Below are 19,755 nucleotides of genomic sequence, written 5' to 3'. Positions count from 1 at the left end.
GCAATTCACTGTTTTGTCTGGGCGAGCTGCTGGGAGCACCAGCAGCTCAATTTTTATTGATAAAACCCTCTTTTCTCTAAAAACACGGGACCAGTTCTCCCCATGACAGCACAACGTGGGCAACGCAGAGCCTCAGATCACAAAGTACAACAGTTGCCCTGCATTTCTGCTGGGCCACAAGGAAAAAAAACCCACATCTTACAATGCCTGCAAAGAGAGTCGTAGTGAAACCCTCAGAGGGCAGAACAGGTTTTCAGCCTCTTCCACCAGCTCAGAGCCCCTGAAGCATGCCATCAGTCACCATATGGGACATCTACATGGTGCTTTGCTTTGCTGTCCGTTGTTTTGCTTCCCAAAGCAAGCATCTGCTGTGTTGTGAGCAGTCCCCTGCAAGCTCCAGGAGAGCAGCCCCAGAGGACCTTTTCCAAGGTGCTCCCATCGACTACGGGGACACAAAGCAATCAGGGAGCAGACAAGGAACGCGCGACTTTCCCGTCGTGGAGGGACTGCTGGGACTTGCTGGAAGGCATCCAATTAGTTAACGAGCACTCCAGAGCCGAGTCTGGTCTGGAATCAGTAATTAACTGCCACAAGACAAGCGAGAGCAAATATATCGGAGGAACCCATGTCTGTCCTAGGGATGGACCTAGGAAAAGAGGGTCTGCCCAGCCAAACCCATACTGAAATGGAGAGGAGCAGCTGGCAGCAAGCAAGCAGGATGATGTGGATCGCAAAAAGACATGCATCCCTGGTGCAACACAAGGAGTGAACGCCACAACCGGCTCCCATCCCAAAGGTCTTGTAGCAGGAGCTGGCACAGCCGAGTGCCCCTGGCCCTGGAGCTGGTCCTCTGCGTTGGTACCAGCCCATCGCCGGCTGCACGCGTGCTGTGGGCATACAGCCAGTGAAAGCTTTGCTTCTGATGGGCAGCACTGTAGTAATGAAGCGAACAGGACACGTCAGCCTGGCCAGGTGCCTCCCCCTTCCACTGTCCACAAACACCGTGGTTTTGGAAGTCCTGGAATAATTTCTCCACATCCATTTTCTTCAGTAGTCCCCTGCTCCAGGCTCCTGAGTATCCTCCAGTGCAGGAGGATGCATCAGCTCCCAGGTCCGAGGAGTCTCAGAGGAGCCGGGCTGTCACCAGCAGCATCAGACCTCCTGGATGTGAGCAACCTCCTGCCAGGTTCTCCTGGTTGAAAATCAATGGCTGAGCTCCGGGAAGGAGGAGAAGACCTCCCCCCGAGGCATGCAGTCCCAGCCCTCGCAGCTCCCTGACACTGGCCACCTCTCCGGAGCGTGTCCCCACGTGGCAGGAGTTGCGGAGCGGCTCTGCATCCAGCCCCTGTGATAAATTAGCCAGAGATTCAGGCATTTCGGCGCAGCTGCCTCATCCTCTGCCGGCATGACAATGTGATTAATTTTGGGTGCAGATGAAGCTCATTTATCAGAGGCATGTGACAGCCACGCGGGCTGTAGGGGCGTGCAGGGAGACCCGGGGCACGGGGGAAAGCAAGAGCGGGAGGCAAAAGGCAGGAGGCAGGGAGGGAGACCGAGGGTCTGAGCCCGGGGCATCTCCCAGGAAGGCTGTTTGCCACGTTGGCTGGCGATTAAGCATGCTGGGGGAGAAGAGCCCCGTGTGGGAAGAGAGCTTTTATCTCTGCTAACACACATGGCCGTGTCTGGGGAGAGATATGCAACGGGAGGGACGTAAGAGGATCGGGGAGAAGAAGCCGTGAGCCGATTACGTTGCTTCAGGAGAGGCAATTCTACCACTGCCGCCACTTCTCCCCCAGCTGCCCCCTCCTACAGGCCATTTTCCACATTCTCCGCTTTTCTGGGGACTGGCAGGTCCTGACCTGCCTATCCTCACTCTGCAGCCAGAGACACTTGCTCTTCGCTGCTGGCAGGAGCACGGCCAGAGCTGCTCCTGCAGGAATTGCCTGGGAAGGCAGAGCTGCATGTTCACTTCCTGACGTAACACGGCCCTGACACGGAAAAATCAGCCAGTCGGTTCATCCATCCCTTCACTGGAGTTTCTCCACAGGCTGGAGCAACACCCAACGTGGCGATGCTGCTTGCACAACACGGCGCAGCTCTCCCGAGGGTGGAGGCAGTCCGACGTGCTGGCGCAGAGCAGCCTGCAAGCATCTCAGCAGCAGCTGAAACAGCCCTTCTCTTAATTCCCGCCGTGACATCGCATCCTGCACCAGCACATACACCAGGGACAGGGTCCATCCTGCCAGCAGCACCACCGCTACTCCTCCCCAGCATTCCGGGCTCTCCTGGCTGGCGATGCCTTTCGCTAGCAGACATCCCATTCAGAGTGTCACCCGGCATTAGGCACAACCAGCCAGCTTCAGGCTACACGCATCCTCCATAGGAATCACTGTCCCAGGCAATAGCATGTGCGTGGCAGATGCGATAGCCGAGGCAGCGGGGGCTCCCAGAGCAGACACGACCAGAGAGGATGACACATGGCAGCCCCTGTCTCCCACCAGCCCAGCCATCCTGGCTGAGCAGAAAGGGTCTTGGGGCCAAGCAGTGCCAGGAAAGGGACCTGAACCGCTCCCAGCTGAGGCCGCCAACGTCACAAGCAAAGCATCAACAGATCAGGAGTCTCTGCGCAGTTTTGGGGTGAGCCAATGCCATGCCAGACGCCCTCCGGTGAGATGGATGCGCAGGGAGGGGGCATCAGGCCAGTCCCTCGGGCACCAGGGTTTACAACCTCCCATGCCACCAGCGCCAGCCAGGGAGGGGACAAGGCAGGTGACACAGAGCAGGCACAGCAGCTTGCATCCCAATGCTCCTGCACAGCCCAGGGACCTGTCAAACACCACCGCTAGGAAAACACGGGGAGGGACTGGATGGAGGTGGGATGACCAGAGAACACCATGCGTGGTTGGCGATGGCAAGAAGCAACTGTCATCGCAGGCATTTGTTTGCCATTGTTTGCCCCATGCCACAGTAAGATACACCCTGGGCAGTGGTGTCCCCATCATGGAGCACCTCTGTTCCACAGCGAGGTCATGCTGGCAGCACCTGAAACCCCAAGACCATCACAACCCCCCTCTCTTTGACATTTTTAGGTTCCAGCTAGTGAACCATTTTCTGCTAAAGAAAAGAAAACCCGTTGAGTTCAACAGGGCCACACGAGCTGGGACAACAGCGACAAATCCTTGGGCACACGGCCAGCGTCAATGCCTTCAGTGGGACTCAATTATCAACCCGACGGGTAGCGTCAAACAGAGAAACTGCTTTTTTGATAAATACGTATATTTTTAAAGAAAACATGTCAAGAGGGCAAAGGCGAGTGAAGACGATGCAATAAGCAGCAGCCCCGCTGCTTGCAAGACAGTTCTGCTAATTTATCCCAGCAGAGAAGCAGGACCCTTTCTGCTTGGTTAAGTGTATGGTTAGAAAACCCGTGGGGACTTTGGAAGTGCAAAAATGTCAAACCCAGAGTGGCATAGGGACTTGAGCCTGAGAAAGGGGAAATACTATGCTTCTACCCGCTAGGTCCCCCAGGAGAAAGCAAGCAGGGTGGCCGGTGGTAGAGCAGGTGGCCTGAGAGGAGCCCACCTCTGGAAAGGTTACAGGTGACAATGCTAGCTTGCAGCCAGGACTGCAACCTCTGACTTTCACGTTTCTTCCAGGTCCTAAATGCTCCGCTAAACCTGGCTCCTCTGCAAAGGTCCCCAGGGAGGTTGTGCTCTCCTCCCACCCATTGCTTCACTTTCTTATCTTTCCAAGGGTCCCCTGAGACCCACACCAGAGCTTCTGGGGCGGTGGTGGCAGAGCCCTCCTGGCTTTTTATTGCAATCATCATGCCAATTACTCAATTGAAGTTTTCAGTTCCCATCCATTAAAGTTTACCCAGGAAGGATCGAAGATGTCCATGCAGTTTCCCTTCGCAAATTATGGAAAGGCACTGATAAACATATCTCAACCAATTTTCACGTGGCAGGGAAATAATTGTGCTAGCACGTGGGCCTCTGTTTGTGCTGGAGTGAAGCGCGTCAGGAGCTGGTTTCTCGGCAGAGGCACGCTCGGGCTCTTACACCTGCCTGGGGAGCAGTGAGGTGCCCGGCCCCGCTGCTCCTCCAGCACCATGCGATGGTTTAGCACCGGCACGCTCTCAACAAGGAGAAAACGATATTGCACTTACCGGAGCTGAAATCTTGCAAGGACCTGCTGGTGAGGCAAGGAACCTGGAAAGAAGGAGAGAGAGAAATGCGGTTCAGTGGATTGGATATTGACAGCAGCAGGCATTTTAAAGGGTTGACAGGGGAGCGTTGGCTTTGCACCAGCCCCTCACGGGTGGGATGGGGCATGTTGCTCCACGGCAGCGCTGAGCCCAGCCCCGCAGGGCACACATCTGCTCCACAAACCCCAGCCACCCCAAGCCACAGCTTTCCCGTGCAACACGCCGCAAACGAAGTCTTAGATGAGATGCCTACACATCCTACTTAATTAGCACCAGTTGATGTCCTGGACATCACCAGAGTTGCTCGGATATGCTCTTATGCACAGCCTTCTGTATCCCCAAGCAGCTCGGAGTTGCTCGGACCAGTTGCTCCTGGCTGTGCTCTCAGCCACAGCATCCAGGTGCCCGCGTGCTGCCTCTGGAGCTGGCTGGGGTGTCCCAGCACCCAACGGGCTCCCACAAAGCAGCCTAATGGTGCTGAACCCTAAAAGCAAGAAAATTAACCTTCCCTGCCTGTGTGCCTCCCAGCCAGCGCACTCGGACAGGGCTGCAGCACTGCAAGTGGGAGGGAGGTTACCTCCACCTGCACTGCATCAAGACCATCTAAATTCATCAGGACCACCTAAATTGACCCAGTCTCTCTCACCAGCCTCTCAGGACGCTTGGCCAGTGCCAGCAGGACTGCAAGCCGCTGCATACGGTGGGAATTCACCAAGGGGATTAAGGAACCATTCACCACTCCAGTCCCAGTATGAACACAGGGCTGCCCCATCACTGCTCCCCTCTCCCAGTGCCTCATCAGCTCCTGGAGCATGCCATGCAAATCTATGCTAAGGAGTCACAACAACGCAGCTGGGAAACCATAAATATCTGTGAAAAATCTCCCCATAAATCCAAGAGAAGGGGAATTTACAGTGCTTTCTTTGGAGATTTCTCCAGGTGTTCCCTATTAAGCCATTGTGCTCATTTGCATAAGTATTCCTCAGACAATAAACTCTTCTCTGCCATCAGTTATCGGCTCTGCAAACAGGAGCAGAGCAGGGTATGGGGTGTGCAAACACCCAGCTGTAAAGATGAGGGACTGGCTCCTCACATCACTAGGTCCTGGGGGAGGATGCTTTAAATCAGCCACAACCAGCAACAGGTTGTGTTCGCTCGGGGCCACGGCAGGTCCTCGGGCAGTGCCAATATCCACAGCCCCTTCTGCACGCAGGGGACCGTGGTGACTTCTTGGAGGTGGGGACAGGTTAGACCCAGAGGTCCACACAGCCAAGGGACATCCCACAGCTCGGCCTCTGCTTGAGGACCAGTGCCTAGCATTGCCTGCTTCTTCAGAAAACATAAATAAATTAAAATTGAAAATCTGCCTCAGTGTTAGACCCCACATTCAGCAGATTTCACCCTGAGCAGCTCCTGCAAGGCTGCCCAGGTTAATTGCTAAGAGAGCATGTTATATTTCAGCTATGACATTTCTTTGCAGGTTTAACGTATCCTTATCATGACTTCCATGTACTTCTGTGTAGATGGGTAGGAGACAGGAGAAAATGAATAATACGTTTCCTTCCAGCATGAAATTCTGAGCGTGTCCTCCGCTGAGTGCAATTACTGTGTATATGACTCCTGTAGTTTGGCTAATACTGTTAAGTATAATGGAGATTAAGGGATTTTGGGCTGCAAAGTCCGCTGCATCCATCCAGGCCCGTGCAAAGGAATACAAGCAGGGAAAAGGTCTTGCAGAAGCCCCTGGACTGAGCAGAGTCTGACCTGCAGGTGACCGTCCCACCATGTCCCCTTGCTGCTGGGGACCCAGGCAGCTCTCAGCTCTGCGTGGAGGGGGAACGTGTAGGAGGGTGACCAGAGCTGCTGGAGCCGCAGCACTTGCAGCCACATCCCCAGGGCTGACCCCTCGCCGGCAGCTCCCAAACCCAGCGTGCAACCATCTGGGATGCTCCTGGCCCCATGTCCAGTGCTGCTGTCATGTTCCTGGAGAGCTGGAGCAGGAAGATGCTCCCTCCCCGGCATGCTGCACCAGGGACACAGTGGCCACGGTGAAGGACTTAAGCGGTCACAGTGTTGCTGCTGAGAGCGCTCTCCAGCCACCAGCAGAAGAGCTGTTATCTCCAAGTTGGAGAGTTAATAACAGCACCAGAAAATTTCTGCTTTGGCCGAGGCGATGGCCTCTATCTGCCCTGCAGAGAGGAAAGCCGCAATGCCAGCGTGCCCGCAGGGCTGGACTGTGCTGCCAGCCCCCAGCCCCGCTGCACCCTGGCTCCCTGGCAGGGACTTGCCCTGGGGGTGCAGGCTGAGCTGGCGGGGACACACACACACACGCTGCCCTGGTGCCTAGAAGGAGGGTGGCAAACCACTGCTTTGCAGCCCTCATGCCCAAGGAAGCCTCAAAAATAACTCTCCTGTGGAATCAGCATCCTTCCCTGGTTCAGAGCGGGCACAGCCCCAAGCTCAGCCACTGCTCCTGCCCAGAGGGGAAGCCACGGCGAGCTCCTTCCAGCTCCTCCTGGCTGATGTAATATGATGCAGAGCAGGTACTGGGTTGTTCTGTGAGCACAGATGAGTGAAGCAGAGCAAGGGGATGGCTTTAAGGAGTAAAAGCTGCCCTGATGTTATGAGCTCAGACACAGCCTTATGTATCCCCAAGCAGCAGAGGAGCCATCTCTGCTTTGATCTGGGTTTGATTTAAAATGGAGCATCTCCCTCAGCATCACCAGCGGGATAGCGGCAAAGTAACCTCGTTTTCCTCTGCTTTGTCCCTTTTGCCACCTGCCATGAGCCAGAGGTCCCAGGGCTGCATGCCAGAGCTGCAAACCTCAGCTCCCTGCGCTCCAGGGACTCATGGCCGTGACATGCTGGGGCAGCCGCAGCTCTGGCTGTGTTCCCCTCCTTGTGCACCCCTGACACCCGCCTGCCCTGCCCCGCGCTGCGCGGTCCAGCCGCGGCAGGGGGGGATGCTCAGGGACATGCTCCCTCCCCGCGCTGGGGCACAAGCAAAGCCAGCACAGAGCCAGCGAAACGAGAACCTGTCAGGGCATAATGCCAATTCACTACCAATTAACTCCCCGCAAATCCTCCGCTCCCTGGCCTTATCTTCCTCTGCCACATCCCCTTGCTCTCCCTCCTTCTCCCAGGCTAATGGGCTTTTTGGATGTGGAGACAAGCTGTATAGGTACCCTTGGCTGTGCTTGGGAGCCTTGAAATGGCGGTGCAGCCGTGTCTGTGGGGAGGGCTGATGGGAGACATCTCCGGCACCCTTCGGACACCCTCCCGGCACCCATGGGCGATGGGGCTGCCCCACGCAGCGAAGCTCGTTGCCAAACACTCGCTTGCTCTTTCAGATTGAATGTCAGACTCCGAACGTTAACTTTTATGGCATAATATATCCAGCACCAACCCACGTTGTCAGGAGATACCCCAAAGCTATCAACACATCTGGATGCGAATGATTGTTTAAATACCCCACACGGTCCTGTGTGTACGGGATAGATTTACTGTCACTTCTTGTAAAATTAGGAGGGATAAAATCAAACAGCTGAGCAGCAAATGTCTGCCAGGCAGAGGGGGAGCAACCACCAGCATGGCTCAAGGGCTCTGGCTAAAAAGGGAGCTCGGGAATAAACACCAGCAAAGCTCACCATGAGGCATCTTTGCTTACAGCTCTTGCCTGAACAGCGAATTTGACCTGCAAGCCCTCCTGACTTGCAGCAGCCCAGCAGAGCGCTGGTTGGGTTTTTGCATCAGCACTTTCTGAAATCAGCCAGATTTCAGTGGTCTTCGCTGCGGTGCAGGCAGGGCAGGCAGGGCAGGAGGGGCAGGCAGTTCCTATGCCCACAGGTGCTGCCCAGCGTGGGCAGACGAGCTGCCCTGGGAGGTTCAGTAAAGTTCCTCGGATCAACGATGGATGAAAACCACTGATGGTCAAGCACAGGGCGAGCCCTGGCCACCCATCCTGGGCTGCCCTCCCATCTGAGGCGGCTCGCCGCACTGCTGGCCGCACAGCAATCCAGCAGCTGTCTGCAACACAGAGGCAACAGCAACCCTGCGACTGCCCGAGAAATAGCTCCTGCTCATTCAACGCTCCCTTGTTCCTCTGGCAAGACCCGAGTTGTCCACTCCCCGCCTTGTTCCCCCAGTCTAAGTCCGTGGGCTTTTGCAGCACCGGCTTTTCAGAGGAGAAAGTTCACCTCTGCAGTAGAGAGCACGTATTTTACATGACAAATTGAGCTCAGCTTGAAAACTTCAGTTTTCCACCATAAACTGTGTGCACAGGAAATTTGTGTCCAGCCCTTTCCATCAAGCGGCGCATCTTCCCACATGAGGAAGGGGTTTGGAATAGCGGAGCATTCCTCACGGCAGCAGATAAATGTTACACCAGAGTTAGTGGCTGGAGGCTGAAACTAGACAAGCTCGGGCTAAAAATAAGGCACAACAGTCACAAGTACTATTGCAGCCACTAAGTTAGGAGCAAGAAGAATACTCTGTCTTCAGCTATCTCAAGGGGAAGAGAGGCTGTTCCTCCAAAAGAGGTGCTTTAAGGTTGCTCACAAGCAACGTCCAAGGATTACAAGTGTCCCCATAGAAGCATGGGGACACCAGCGATGGAGGGGCTGGTTTCCACCAGCACTGTGGAGGGGGATGGCAGAGCTGGGACAGGGTTGTCGGGGATGGCACAGCCACTGTGTTCTCAGCTATGGCACCAACCTTCACCACCAGCCTTTGCTCCAGCTCAGCATGTCACAGCCATCTCTGGCATTGCTGAGGCTTGTGGGATGGGAGAGGAAAAGCATTCCCAAGCCCATCTAACCCGCCTACGAGAGCTCATAGCACCGTAGTATCATCCCCAGCTCAGTAACCATAACCCCTGCAGCATCGCCCAGCCCTCCCCAAATTCCCCTTCGTTGCAGCTCCCACGTTTTATCTTTAAAAACCACAACAGGCAGGGTTCAAAAAGACATGATAAACAATCCAAGGGAAAGAATACAACAGCCCTTGAAACCCCATCCTACATTTGAAAGGGAGGGATGGAGGCAAGGCAAGAAAGCCAGTGTAAAGCCTCATTACCATCAGAAATCCTCTCTCCCTGCCCTTACCTCCCTGCTCATTTCCATATCACAGGGGACACAATACCTTTCTTCTCTTGAAAAACGTCCCATTTTTGCAGAGACTGTCTGTCCCCACTCCCAGCACCAGCTTATGGAGCTGGGGAACAAAAGCTGGGCTCACGCCTGCCCTGGCAGGCAGTGCCGGGGTGTGAGTCTCCAGGCCCTTATCAGCCTCCTGAGAGCAGTTTTTATCGTTATTAGTCTACTTTATATATATATTTTTTTTTTAGCTTCAAGATCCTTTAGTCAGTCAAATTATACTCAGAGTAGCAGAAGCGGCAGAAAATAAAGCATTATAAGGGCTTCAGGAAGTTATTTTCATCTCAAGGAGCGTGTAAGAAAGGTTGACAAGTCTTTATTCTGCTCTTACGGGATAATCTGTAGGTTCCCAGCTGATACGGGGGGAAAAAATTAAAAGCATCAGAAGAAATTACAGGAAGAAGTAAAACCCAGGTCTCTGCATAAATTGAAGTAATGGGCACCTTGGCTGACAGCTGAAAGCACCAAAGGGTGAAATGTCAGCATGGGGAAGGAAAGGGGTGGCCGTGGGATCCGGGAAGGGCTGGGAAGAGGGTCCTGGGTGCAGGGCAGGAGGGTCACTCAACCCCTTCCAGCTGGTCTTTTCTCCTGCTAAGTGGACCTGTCACATCTTTCCAGTCCAAAGCATCGCTGACACAGCAGGCGGAGGAGGGAGGGAAAGCAAAGCAGCTCAGATGTCGATTGTGGTCTCCCCTACTGCCCCGGGTCGCTGGATTCGTCTTGCTCCTGTCTGCCCACTCCAATAAAAGCTACGAGCATGGCAAAATTCTTCTGCAGACTTGGGGCTCTCGCATTTACATGTGTAGGGCAGGGCCCCGGGAGCTCCCAGCAGCCGCCCGGCAAGGGCCAAACGTGGGGCCAGGAGCGGAGCCAGGGTGCTGAGGAGGGGGCCAGGACCGCAAGGTGCTGCGCAGAGGGGAGAGAAGAGGAGGAAGGATCAACTCCTCTCCACGCCAGCCTACGGGGATTTAGAGACGGATGCGCGAAGCGCTGGATGGCAAAGGGATACGGAGCCCAGCTGCAGGCGGGCACAAGGCAGCGGGGTCCTGAGCAGTGCAAAAAGGTGCATGAAGGCGTTTGTGGTGCAAGACAGCCTTCCTCCCGGCAGCAGTGCCAAGGGCAGGGGAAGGGGATCCCCCTTTTCCCGACCAGGGTGCGGGGGTCTGAGGCAGCCCCCTCCCAACGAGGCAGGGCAGCCAGCTGTTTGGCAGCTGAGCTGTGCGGTGCCGAGGCGGTGCTGTCACCGGTGACTGATGGCATGGTTCAGGAGGAAATAAATTCCCAGGCTTTCGCAGGAGGTGAACTGGGGGGTGTATCCATCTTAAAGATACTTAATGAATGTGCCACAGCCCGCGGAGTGGCAGCAGATACATCTCTGCAGCCAGCACTCCCCACGCTGTTCCTTGCGAGGTTCAGGCACAATTTAACAGCTTCTTATTGATTTTATTTATGTTCCCCAGGCCCTGGCAGTATCTATATTGCCCCAGTCCAACAAGAGCCCCATAGTCACGGTGGGGACCTGCACTTGCTTTTCCCTTCCTGCTCCTCATCCCTCGCCCATCCTGGAAGGGGCAATGCAAAATCACCTGCCCCGGGGCAACTCTGGGGACAAAACCTGGTGTTTGGCCAGAAAGGATGCAGTTTGGGGCTCCTTGAAACATATTAAGTTCCACATGGGCTTCAGCTCAGTGCTTCAGGCCAAGAAAGAGGATGATGCAGGATTACCAGACCAATGGTGAGCACCAGCACAGCACTGGGGCAAACACTGGTGCCACCCACACCATCCTGGCACCAGGTTCTGGGTTGCATCTTTGGAGCTCAAAGCAAAATAAAATAAGGGCCTTACAAAAGACACCCTTGCAAGACAGACTTTGGAAAGTCTTAGCTTTTACGTAGTATAGCAGACCTTCACTTTCAAGGCAAGAAAAATGGCAATCAGCAGTTCTGGTGCATGGCTTGGCTTTGTTTTTCCCTCTTTCCCTTGGGGGGAAAAAAAAAGAAAGAAAAGCAGCAAAGAACAGCAGAGACCCAGCTGACCTTTCTGGCTAAGAGACCTTGTCTGAATCACTGGATGGTAACAATGAATGAAATGCCAGTGCCCTGCCTTATAAATACCAGCTTCCTCTTGGGGTGAAATGCCAGCTTTCAAACGTGGAAATGCCGCAAAGAAAATGTCACCCTCCCAAAGGTGTGAAATGCCAGCCTGCTGCAAGCGCCCAGGCTCACCCACAGGGAGATGGGCAGGCTAGTGCCTGCTGCCGGGTCCCCAGTCTCCTCCCGTCAGGGGTCTTCTCCAAAGCTCACCGAAGACAACGGCATGAAGGGGACAGGTCTTCGATGTGGGACAGCCAGAGCATTAGTCCTCCAGCATTATCTTTAGCATCACAGCAGCGAGTGGCTCAGGAAAGCTGTCTTTGCGATTTGGGTGTTTTTTCTTCTCTTTTCCAGTGGCTATGAGATTTGTCAGCGTGGCCAGTGAACCAAACAAATCACATTTAAAGATTGGTTCTCATCAAGCCAAAACAGTTGTTTCCAGTTTTCCCAGCTAAATGGAAAAACAATTGAGCATAAGAAGATTTTGCCATCTAAAGCATTTATCACAACCTGAACTCCTAGTTCTCAGCGAGCACTGTTGTTGCTGGGTTTAATCCTATTTATTAAACACAGGAAATCATCCAACATACTGTCCTTGTGTGAAGAAACGCTTCCCGTGAAGCTGGCGATATTTGCAACATCACCCTTACCCTTCCTGAGGCCAAGCTGGATAAAAGTTTGGCTTAATCCAAAGCCAGGTTTTTCAGCAGCTCATCCTTCCTTTTCTCCCCACTCGGCATCCTCCTGCCCCAGCTCACCCGGTGCCAAAGCCCTGATATCAAACCCGTGCCAGGTCAGGGCAGCAAAGCAGGAGGGACAATTCCCCTCTCTGGGACCAGTGGTACCAGGACCATCACTGGGAGCTCTAGGGCTGTGTAAATGTAGCCAGATCTTTCTACCTGATAAAATTACGTTGGGAAATGAATGAAGTTGCTTTTTGTCATGTGGGAATTGGAGCTGTTCTCTTTCCCCACACCCACAGCTTTTTTTTTTCCCCCGTAAATGTGTGAAATAATTTTACCACCCTTTTTTTTCTTTCAGTTACTCCTCCTCCCCTCAGATCTCGCCCTTCCTGGCATTTGAAAATAGCTCATGAAAAGGAGGAGGAAGGGGGGGGGGTAAAAGGAAATGTGTGGGGATGCAAGATGGAAGGGGAGAAAAGGGAAAAATGCAGGAAGACTGAATATACATGTTTTTCAAAGCAAATCAGGAATGGCCAATTGCTTTGACCCCAGCACCTGTTCTGGGAAAGGTCTACTAATTTGGCAAGTTTTGGAAGGCTCTTCACACCCTGTCATTTGTTAGGCAACACCTAGGAAGAAAGTGGTACAGGCATACCTGCCTGTACCCTCGTGTGCAGGCAGCCATCTCCAGCCAGGTGCTGGGCTGCAGCAAGGCAACGCCACCTTCCAGGGAACCCAGATACCATTTATGATTAAAGCTCGTGGGGAACCTGCTGACTAAACGGATTTTCTCCTTGCGCAATGCTTATGGCTGGAACTGAAATGGTTGGAAAAAACATCTCGGGCTTGATAACCTTCCGGCAGAGCAAAGGCACGGCCCCGGCCTGGCAGCCGCTGGGACCCCCAGGACCTGACTGGCACGGCAAGGGGAAGGGTCTCAGTCACCTCCGACGTTCAGCTCTGGCTTGGAGGGGGCTGGGGTTTGAAGGGCTTCTTTCACCAGCCGGCGCCAGGCTGGTGACCAGGCTGCTCTCGGCTTGCTGGCAAATGCAAGCCATTAGTGCTGGAGGCAGCTCCGGGTGGTGGTTTCATGCCTGACCCCTCTCCCTGCCTTATGAGTGGGAGGACATCTCCGCAGGAAGCGGTTTTAATGCATCAGCCTCCATGTGCATCGCATCCAGGGCTTTCCCCCACGCGCTTCTCTGTAATGGATTTAATCCTGGACTCGGAACAATGCTGCCCTCCCAGAGGTCCCTGGGGAATCAGACTCCCAGTTTCTCCCCAGCTTTCCTGCCAGGGAAATGTGGCTGGGGGGGGTGGCAGCCCCAGCAGCATCGCACCCCTAATGCCCTTATGCAGTACGGCTCATCTGCAAATTCCCTCTCGGCCTTGGCAGCAGCAGGGCTGCCGGCACAGGAGGAGGGATGCTTGCTGCTGGGGTGGCAGCCGGGGTAACCTTCCCCTCCCGCATCCCGGGCGAGGGGATGCAGAAACACCCCCTCTCCCCAGCACTCACGCTTGCCAGCCAGATTTAAGGCCTTTGGCCACAAGGCTGTGTGCCTGTGCCCCGGCTCTTGGCCCTTTCCTGCGGTCTCTCCTGTCATTCCTGTTTGCGTTGGCAATAACCTGGGCATCCCTCATCTCCTTTTGATATCTCCTCTCTCCCTCCACGGCACCTTCTGCCTCCTTCCTGCTCCTGTCCTTCGGGCAGTGGTTCTGGGGCCGAAGGGATGCTTTCTAGTTTTTTCTTTAAAAAAACCCAACAACCTAATTCATTGCAAAGCAACCACTTCGTGTCTGACGTGGAAGGGACTTGGGGATTTATGTTAGCGGCGGCACAGAGGGGAATCTGTGGCAGGAGCAGCAGCAGGAGGGCTGGCAGCGGCAGGCATTGCCAGCATGGCTGCTGTCAAGAGTCCTGGGGAGCAATCTCCCAAGGAGCGCGTCTCCACAGGGATGCACGGATCCAGTGCCAAGTCCAAAGGATGCTTCCCACCCCGAGCAGGAGCACAGCAAGTGCTCCTCACCTTGAAAGCAGCGGGAGCCGAGAGGGAAACTACGTCTCATCCTGTGCCACGCCGGCGCCCGAAAGCGCCAGGAAAGCTGGGCTGGGCTCAGCCTCGCAGCAGTGGCAGCACACCAGGGAGAGTCCAGCCTCTCTGGGCCAGGTTCAGGCCAAGAGAAAGCATCCCCATGCCCCCTGAGAGTGAAGGTGGGGGGGATCTGCCACTGCACGGAGCTCCCTCAGGAGCTTGTGGGGGGATGAGTTGACCAAGCCTGACAGGCAGCGATGACCCAGCCTGACACACAGCAAAGGGCGTCCGCAGGAGCCAAGCAGGACCATCTTGAGATTGCAGTGGGATACTGAACATTTCTCCGGCTGAATGCCCATGCCCAGCAATCCGCTGCTTTCCTCGGGAGATGCCACCCTGCAATGCTCCCTCTTCCCACCCTCCCACAGGGACACTCACTTTTTCCAGATGAGCTGAGGAACAAACAAGCCATCACCCACTCCAAGTAGGTGGGTTGGCAACGGCCGAGGAAAAGATGCTTTATGTTTGGCGACAGTCCACAGAGCTAACTCAGCAAAGCCAGATGATAGGCAGCGAAGCCACCCTTTCCAATAATAGCACTGCGCGGCATGCAGATCACTCTTGCTCAAGAGATCTCCAAGGGCTTAGTGCGAACTTCATAATACCCCTGTTTCCAGCACACAGGAATACTGCTTGCAAAGCTAATAATTTTCTAGTGCGTCTTCATTAGCCTTTAAATGCTCTGTTTCTGGCCTCCTGTGTCTCCACAGCTGCTGAAGGCCCTGGGCCAGATCCTGCTTTCGTGCACAGTGGTGTAAACCTGTTTATCCACAGCCGAAAGCACGTTGCTGGATGTTACACCGGTGTCTGAGCGGGCTCTCAGGTGCTGACCGTCACATCACTCCCTTCGCCTCCGAGGTGACAGTGACCCTACAAGACCCACAGCCCACCTCACTGATGTAATCTGGGTCTGACACAGTTCCTCCTCCACACCCCCACTTTTTAGCAACCTGCAGAGGTCTGTAGCTCTCAAGGTCTGCAGCTCTCAAGGTCTGCAGAAATCCCTCCTCTCCTGAGCTCACACAAGATATTTCAACTACTGAGCCTCGAAATAAGATGCAGCACCTTTCCTCTGCACCTCCCTTCATGCCACGGACCAAGAGGCAAAGTGCTCTGAAATACACCTTAATCCTCTCTTGCAGAAGAGTCTCTCTCCACAGCAGCAGAATTATTTTATTACAGGAAAAGTCCAACCAGGGACCATGCCAAAAGCCATTCCCAAGCCATGTGCAAATAACCACGCATTAACAGCCAGCAAACCCCTCTCATTGGCAAGCAGCAGAACAGGGCAGAGCAATGCGGGCTTCAACTGGAAACATCAGCTCTGCCCCAGGCAAGGCCAGCACCAGGCTCTCCATGTGTCTGGAACACCCCATCCTCCTCTCTGCTCCCCAGCATCTGCTACTGTGGTCCCTTCACATTTTACCCTGCTCTGGGGCCGTTTGTGGGGGCAACTCTCCCACAGCCCGGCCCTGGGAGCCCACGCTCCTCTGTACCCGTGTGAGAGCATCAAAAACCTCCCCTGGCTTCAACACAGAGTCACACAAGTGTTTTAGCTTTGCTGAACTGGCTTTTTCCCAGGAAAGCAAGTTTTGGTGGATGTTTTCCATCCAGCTGGAAAGAAGCACGGTTCCTGCCAGCACTTGCACCACTTTGGTGTTCCCCAGGGGTCTGGACCAGACCTGGCACAAGCGTAAACCACCATCTACCCTGGCTGGGAGATGACCGGCTGCAAAGCTGGCAGTTCAGCCTTACAAAGACATGGGATTTCCACACTCCATAGCTCCCAGCACAGGAACAGCCCTGCCACATCTCTCATTTGGGATGTAAGGCGGCGGGGAGGCACGATGGCCCTGGGCGAGCCCAGCTCTCCCACCGCCACTGGGGTTGGATGCAGGGCTGATTAGAGGGATTAAAAATCAGCTCAGCAGCTGGCAGCAGGAGGGATGTGCTGGCAGGGGCCAGGCTCACCAGCCTGTGGGACGCCACGGGGGGATCTTGAAAAGAAAGAAAGATCTGAGCGGGCGCATCGCCACCAGGCTCTCTCTATAACGAGGGACAGGAGCAACCCGCAGTTAGCAAAGAGCTCCCAGATGAAAGCAGCTCCATCCCCGGGATCTTGTTATTATTTCACAGGTGCTTCTCACATACCTTTTCTTTATTGTTATTTTTCTAAGGTCTCTCATTGCTCTAGATAAACGGTGCTTCTGCGGCTGCAGGCAGCGGGTGGCAGGGAAGGCAAGGCAGCTCCTGGGGGCTGCAGCCTCGGCTGCCAGCGGCCCTGGCAGGGCCAGACGCTGCCCAAACACACGTATTCCACCTCTGGGGATGCCCAAACGTACCAAGCAGTAGGGTCTGGCAGCAAATACCCTGCACGGGACCTCAGCCCACCTCCCCAGCCCCTTCCGCCCCTCGCCAGCAGTACGGGCTTTGCAGTGGCTGGCTTCTCTGGGAATTGCTAAGAAATCCCAGCGTGAAAAGCACCAGAAAAGAGCGAACTGTCATGACCCAGCCTTTACCTCTGCCTCCAGGCATGATTGCCATAAGACAGTTTGAAATCCAGGCTGAGGAGATCCTGCCCAGCCTGCCCCAAACCTGGCAGGGAAAAAAAAATCCTCCTTCCTTGAAAAGCTAAAGCTACTAAATGGCAGACAGCCATGGATCTTTCCTTTTTCACAACACAGCCCTGACTGGGACGGCCTGAGCCAGGATTGCTGGGCAAAGGGACCATACAGGGATGGATAGTCTTCCCGCTGTAAGCTGGGGCATCCAACCCGGCCCTTGGCCTCTCCCAAACCCTGACCGAGCTTTTGCGGGGTTAGCACAACAGCGGGGTGACAAGGGAAGGCAGCAAGGCAGAAAGGGAAAGGATTAAAAATAGATTCCAGTTTTGTTTCAGCTATTGTAAAATAAAAGGTCCTGCAGCAACCATCACTGAGCCAAAAAGCATGCCGGTGTCTCAGGCTGTGAGGGAGCTGAACAGCAGATATATTTTTCATTAAAAGACTCGTTAATATTGCAGGTTCCTGCTGCAAACCTGCTTTCCTGGCTCTGACAGATTGCTGGAGAGCCACTTCTTCCCCCTCCCTTGCCCAGCGGAGAGGGGTCCCCCAGCCCTGAGCATCCCCTTTTGAACACTGCGTCCCTGCCTCGATGTCCCCAGGAGCATCTCTGTCTCCCATCAGCATCCCCCCCACACGCACTCAGCGCTGCTATCGGCGGGTAGTGAGAAAGTCCAAGCGCAGGCGCTCCAAACAGGGCGAGCGATATCACACCATCAACCTGGTGAGCGAAGGTAAATAAGAAACAAATTATCTGGCATTTTAAAAAAAAGAAAGGCGAGAGCGGTCCCAACTGCACAAGCCCAATGGCTGGTGGTAAAAGGAACTCATTTCCCCCTAATGAGAGATGACTACACTTCGTTAACTCAAACTTTCTCATTAATCACCTTTGCATCGCCTCTGCCTGCCTCATCGCTGTCAGGCCACGATAATATACGAAGAACATTCATTTGTCCCCCAATATCCCACTCAGTAAAGATAGACGGTACTGTGGAAATGGATTTACCCTGACACCCGGCTCCCAGCACAATAAGGCTAATTTAGACATGCCGTTGAGCCAAACCCTTCTTTCTCCTCTCTCCTCCCTTTACTTCATTTTAAAGCCAGTGGGTGCTGGGCTCAGCAATTAGAAGCAACAGGCGGCTGCAGGCAGAACATTGTGGGTTTGAGTGAAGGCTTCTCCTCTCCTGCCTGCTCCTCTGCCCGCGACACCCAGCCGGAGCTGCTCCCCTTGGGTACGAACCCCGGGTGCTCACACCCCGGAGGGGCTGCGCCGGAGCACCCGGTCCCACCGGCACCCGCTCGCGGCTTTTTGGGGCTCCGAAAAGCGGCACAGGAGCCATTGACATGTGGGGGCATCTCGGTGTTGGGGTCTCGATGCAGGCAATAGCCTCTCTCGGTCCCCCCGCCCCGTGTTGGCTTTGCTGTCCCTCATGTTTCCCAAACATGCTGTATTTTATTGAAATCGTATGCAAAACGCTGCCTCCACCTCCCACGCAGCTGTTTATTTTGCAGCAGGGCTCTGTTTGTTCGAGATTTGCTCTTGCAAGGAGGGGAGGAGGGAGCGGCAGGCGGCTCTGGGAGGGGGTACTTGGCTGGGTCCTGCCATTTTTTAGAAATTAAAGGAATGGGAATTAATTAATTCTTAATCAATTAACAGGGACTTCAACGTTGAGAGGTGCCGAATACAGAAGATAAGAAAAAAAGGCAAAAATCCCCGGTTGTTGGACACGTTTCTTCTGGTAGAAAAGCTTTTTAAGAGATTAAAAAAAAATTCACGTTCAGATGATTTTTGGAAGAAGGCAGTGAGAAGCAGGCAGAGCTGGCCGGAGCCCGGCGGGGCAGCCCGAGTGATGCCACCCCCCATGGGTGCTGCAGCGGGGGCAGCCGCCAGCCTGCCCGCGCTTGGTCCTCCAGCCCAGCCTGTCCATCACGGGAGGGACATTCCCTGCGATCAAAGGAGCGGCGCCGGAGAGAGCTGCCCGCAGAAGTCCCCAGGGCTTGCCGGCTTGCAGGGAGAGGAAATATCAAACCTGTCTGGAAATCAAACAGCAGAGTCGGAACAGAGGGGAGAAAAGAAAGAAACGATGGGAAAACGAAACCTAAGCTGACACCCTCTGTAATTGAAAACATCCAATGTGGAGAATTGTCACCCCGCCAGTGTGGGTTGCTCGGGGGACAACACTCTTTCTTATCACCCCTCGAGGCTGCAGCGGTGGGCAATGGAAATCCAAAGTGGCTCTGACCCCGGAGCAGCTTCCCCAGCCACCACCAACCATCAGCAAGGGCCCAAAGAGGACAACGGCCACCACTCTCCAGCTGCAGGTTTCTGGCGATGAGCTCCGAGGCGTGCAGATGCAGCATGTGTAATTAAAAAGCCCGTTTGCTGGGGACGTGAAGGACATCGAGCTCCTGCCGGGAGGAGCGGTGCGGGCAGCCTGTGGGCTCTCCCACCAGCAGCAGCGGCAAGGCGAACAACTCGTTGTGTAAAAAGAGCCCTCCTGCTGGAAGAAATCTTCCCCGCAGGTACCAAAAAAGCCCTGACGGAACCCAAACCTCATGTTTCAGCCTCATGATGCTGTCCCCTCCGCCACCCAACTGGCAGCAATGAGCAAAGACCCAGGAAACCTCGCAGGTAGCCCGGAGCAGCCACCAAATACGCACGGATGAAAACCAGATAAAAAAAAACCACCTGAGGATGCAGATTTCATGGCTCACTAATACCTCATTTGAAAGCGTTATATTATCCTGAACATTAATGGAAGCCATCTAAAAAAAAAAAAAAGGGGGGTGTTAAAATTGGAAATAGGATGCTGTTTCTCTGCTCATCGTTGCAGTGATCTCTTGCTGATCTCCAAGTTGAAGCCGTACTTTAAAAATATTCACATGCACACGTCAGGCACTGTGGAAGCAGGACCTCTGGCGATTTGCACTTCCATCAATTAAAAAAACATACAGGAATCA

General features: G+C 54.4%; 1 protein-coding gene across 4 annotated transcripts in view; it reads right to left on the bottom strand.

The window, feature by feature from the left end:
- The window catches only part of LINGO1 (leucine rich repeat and Ig domain containing 1), a 165,216-nt gene that overhangs the window by 110,298 nt on the left and 35,163 nt on the right, over positions 1 to 19,755 (bottom strand). For all 4 annotated transcript variants that reach the window (XR_011327026.1, XM_069797874.1, XM_069797875.1 and 1 more), the window contains one exon: positions 4,169 to 4,211. Coding sequence is in view for 1 of the 4 variants with exons in the window: in XM_069797872.1 (XP_069653973.1) it covers positions 4,169 to 4,211 (43 nt within the window). In the remaining 3 variants the exon portion in view is untranslated. The remainder of the gene's footprint in view (positions 1 to 4,168; positions 4,212 to 19,755) is intronic.

This window comes from Haliaeetus albicilla, chromosome 12 (assembly GCF_947461875.1).
Source record: "Haliaeetus albicilla chromosome 12, bHalAlb1.1, whole genome shotgun sequence".
Lineage (NCBI taxonomy): Eukaryota > Metazoa > Chordata > Aves > Accipitriformes > Accipitridae > Haliaeetus > Haliaeetus albicilla.
This window is presented reverse-complemented; position numbering and strand designations above follow the sequence as displayed.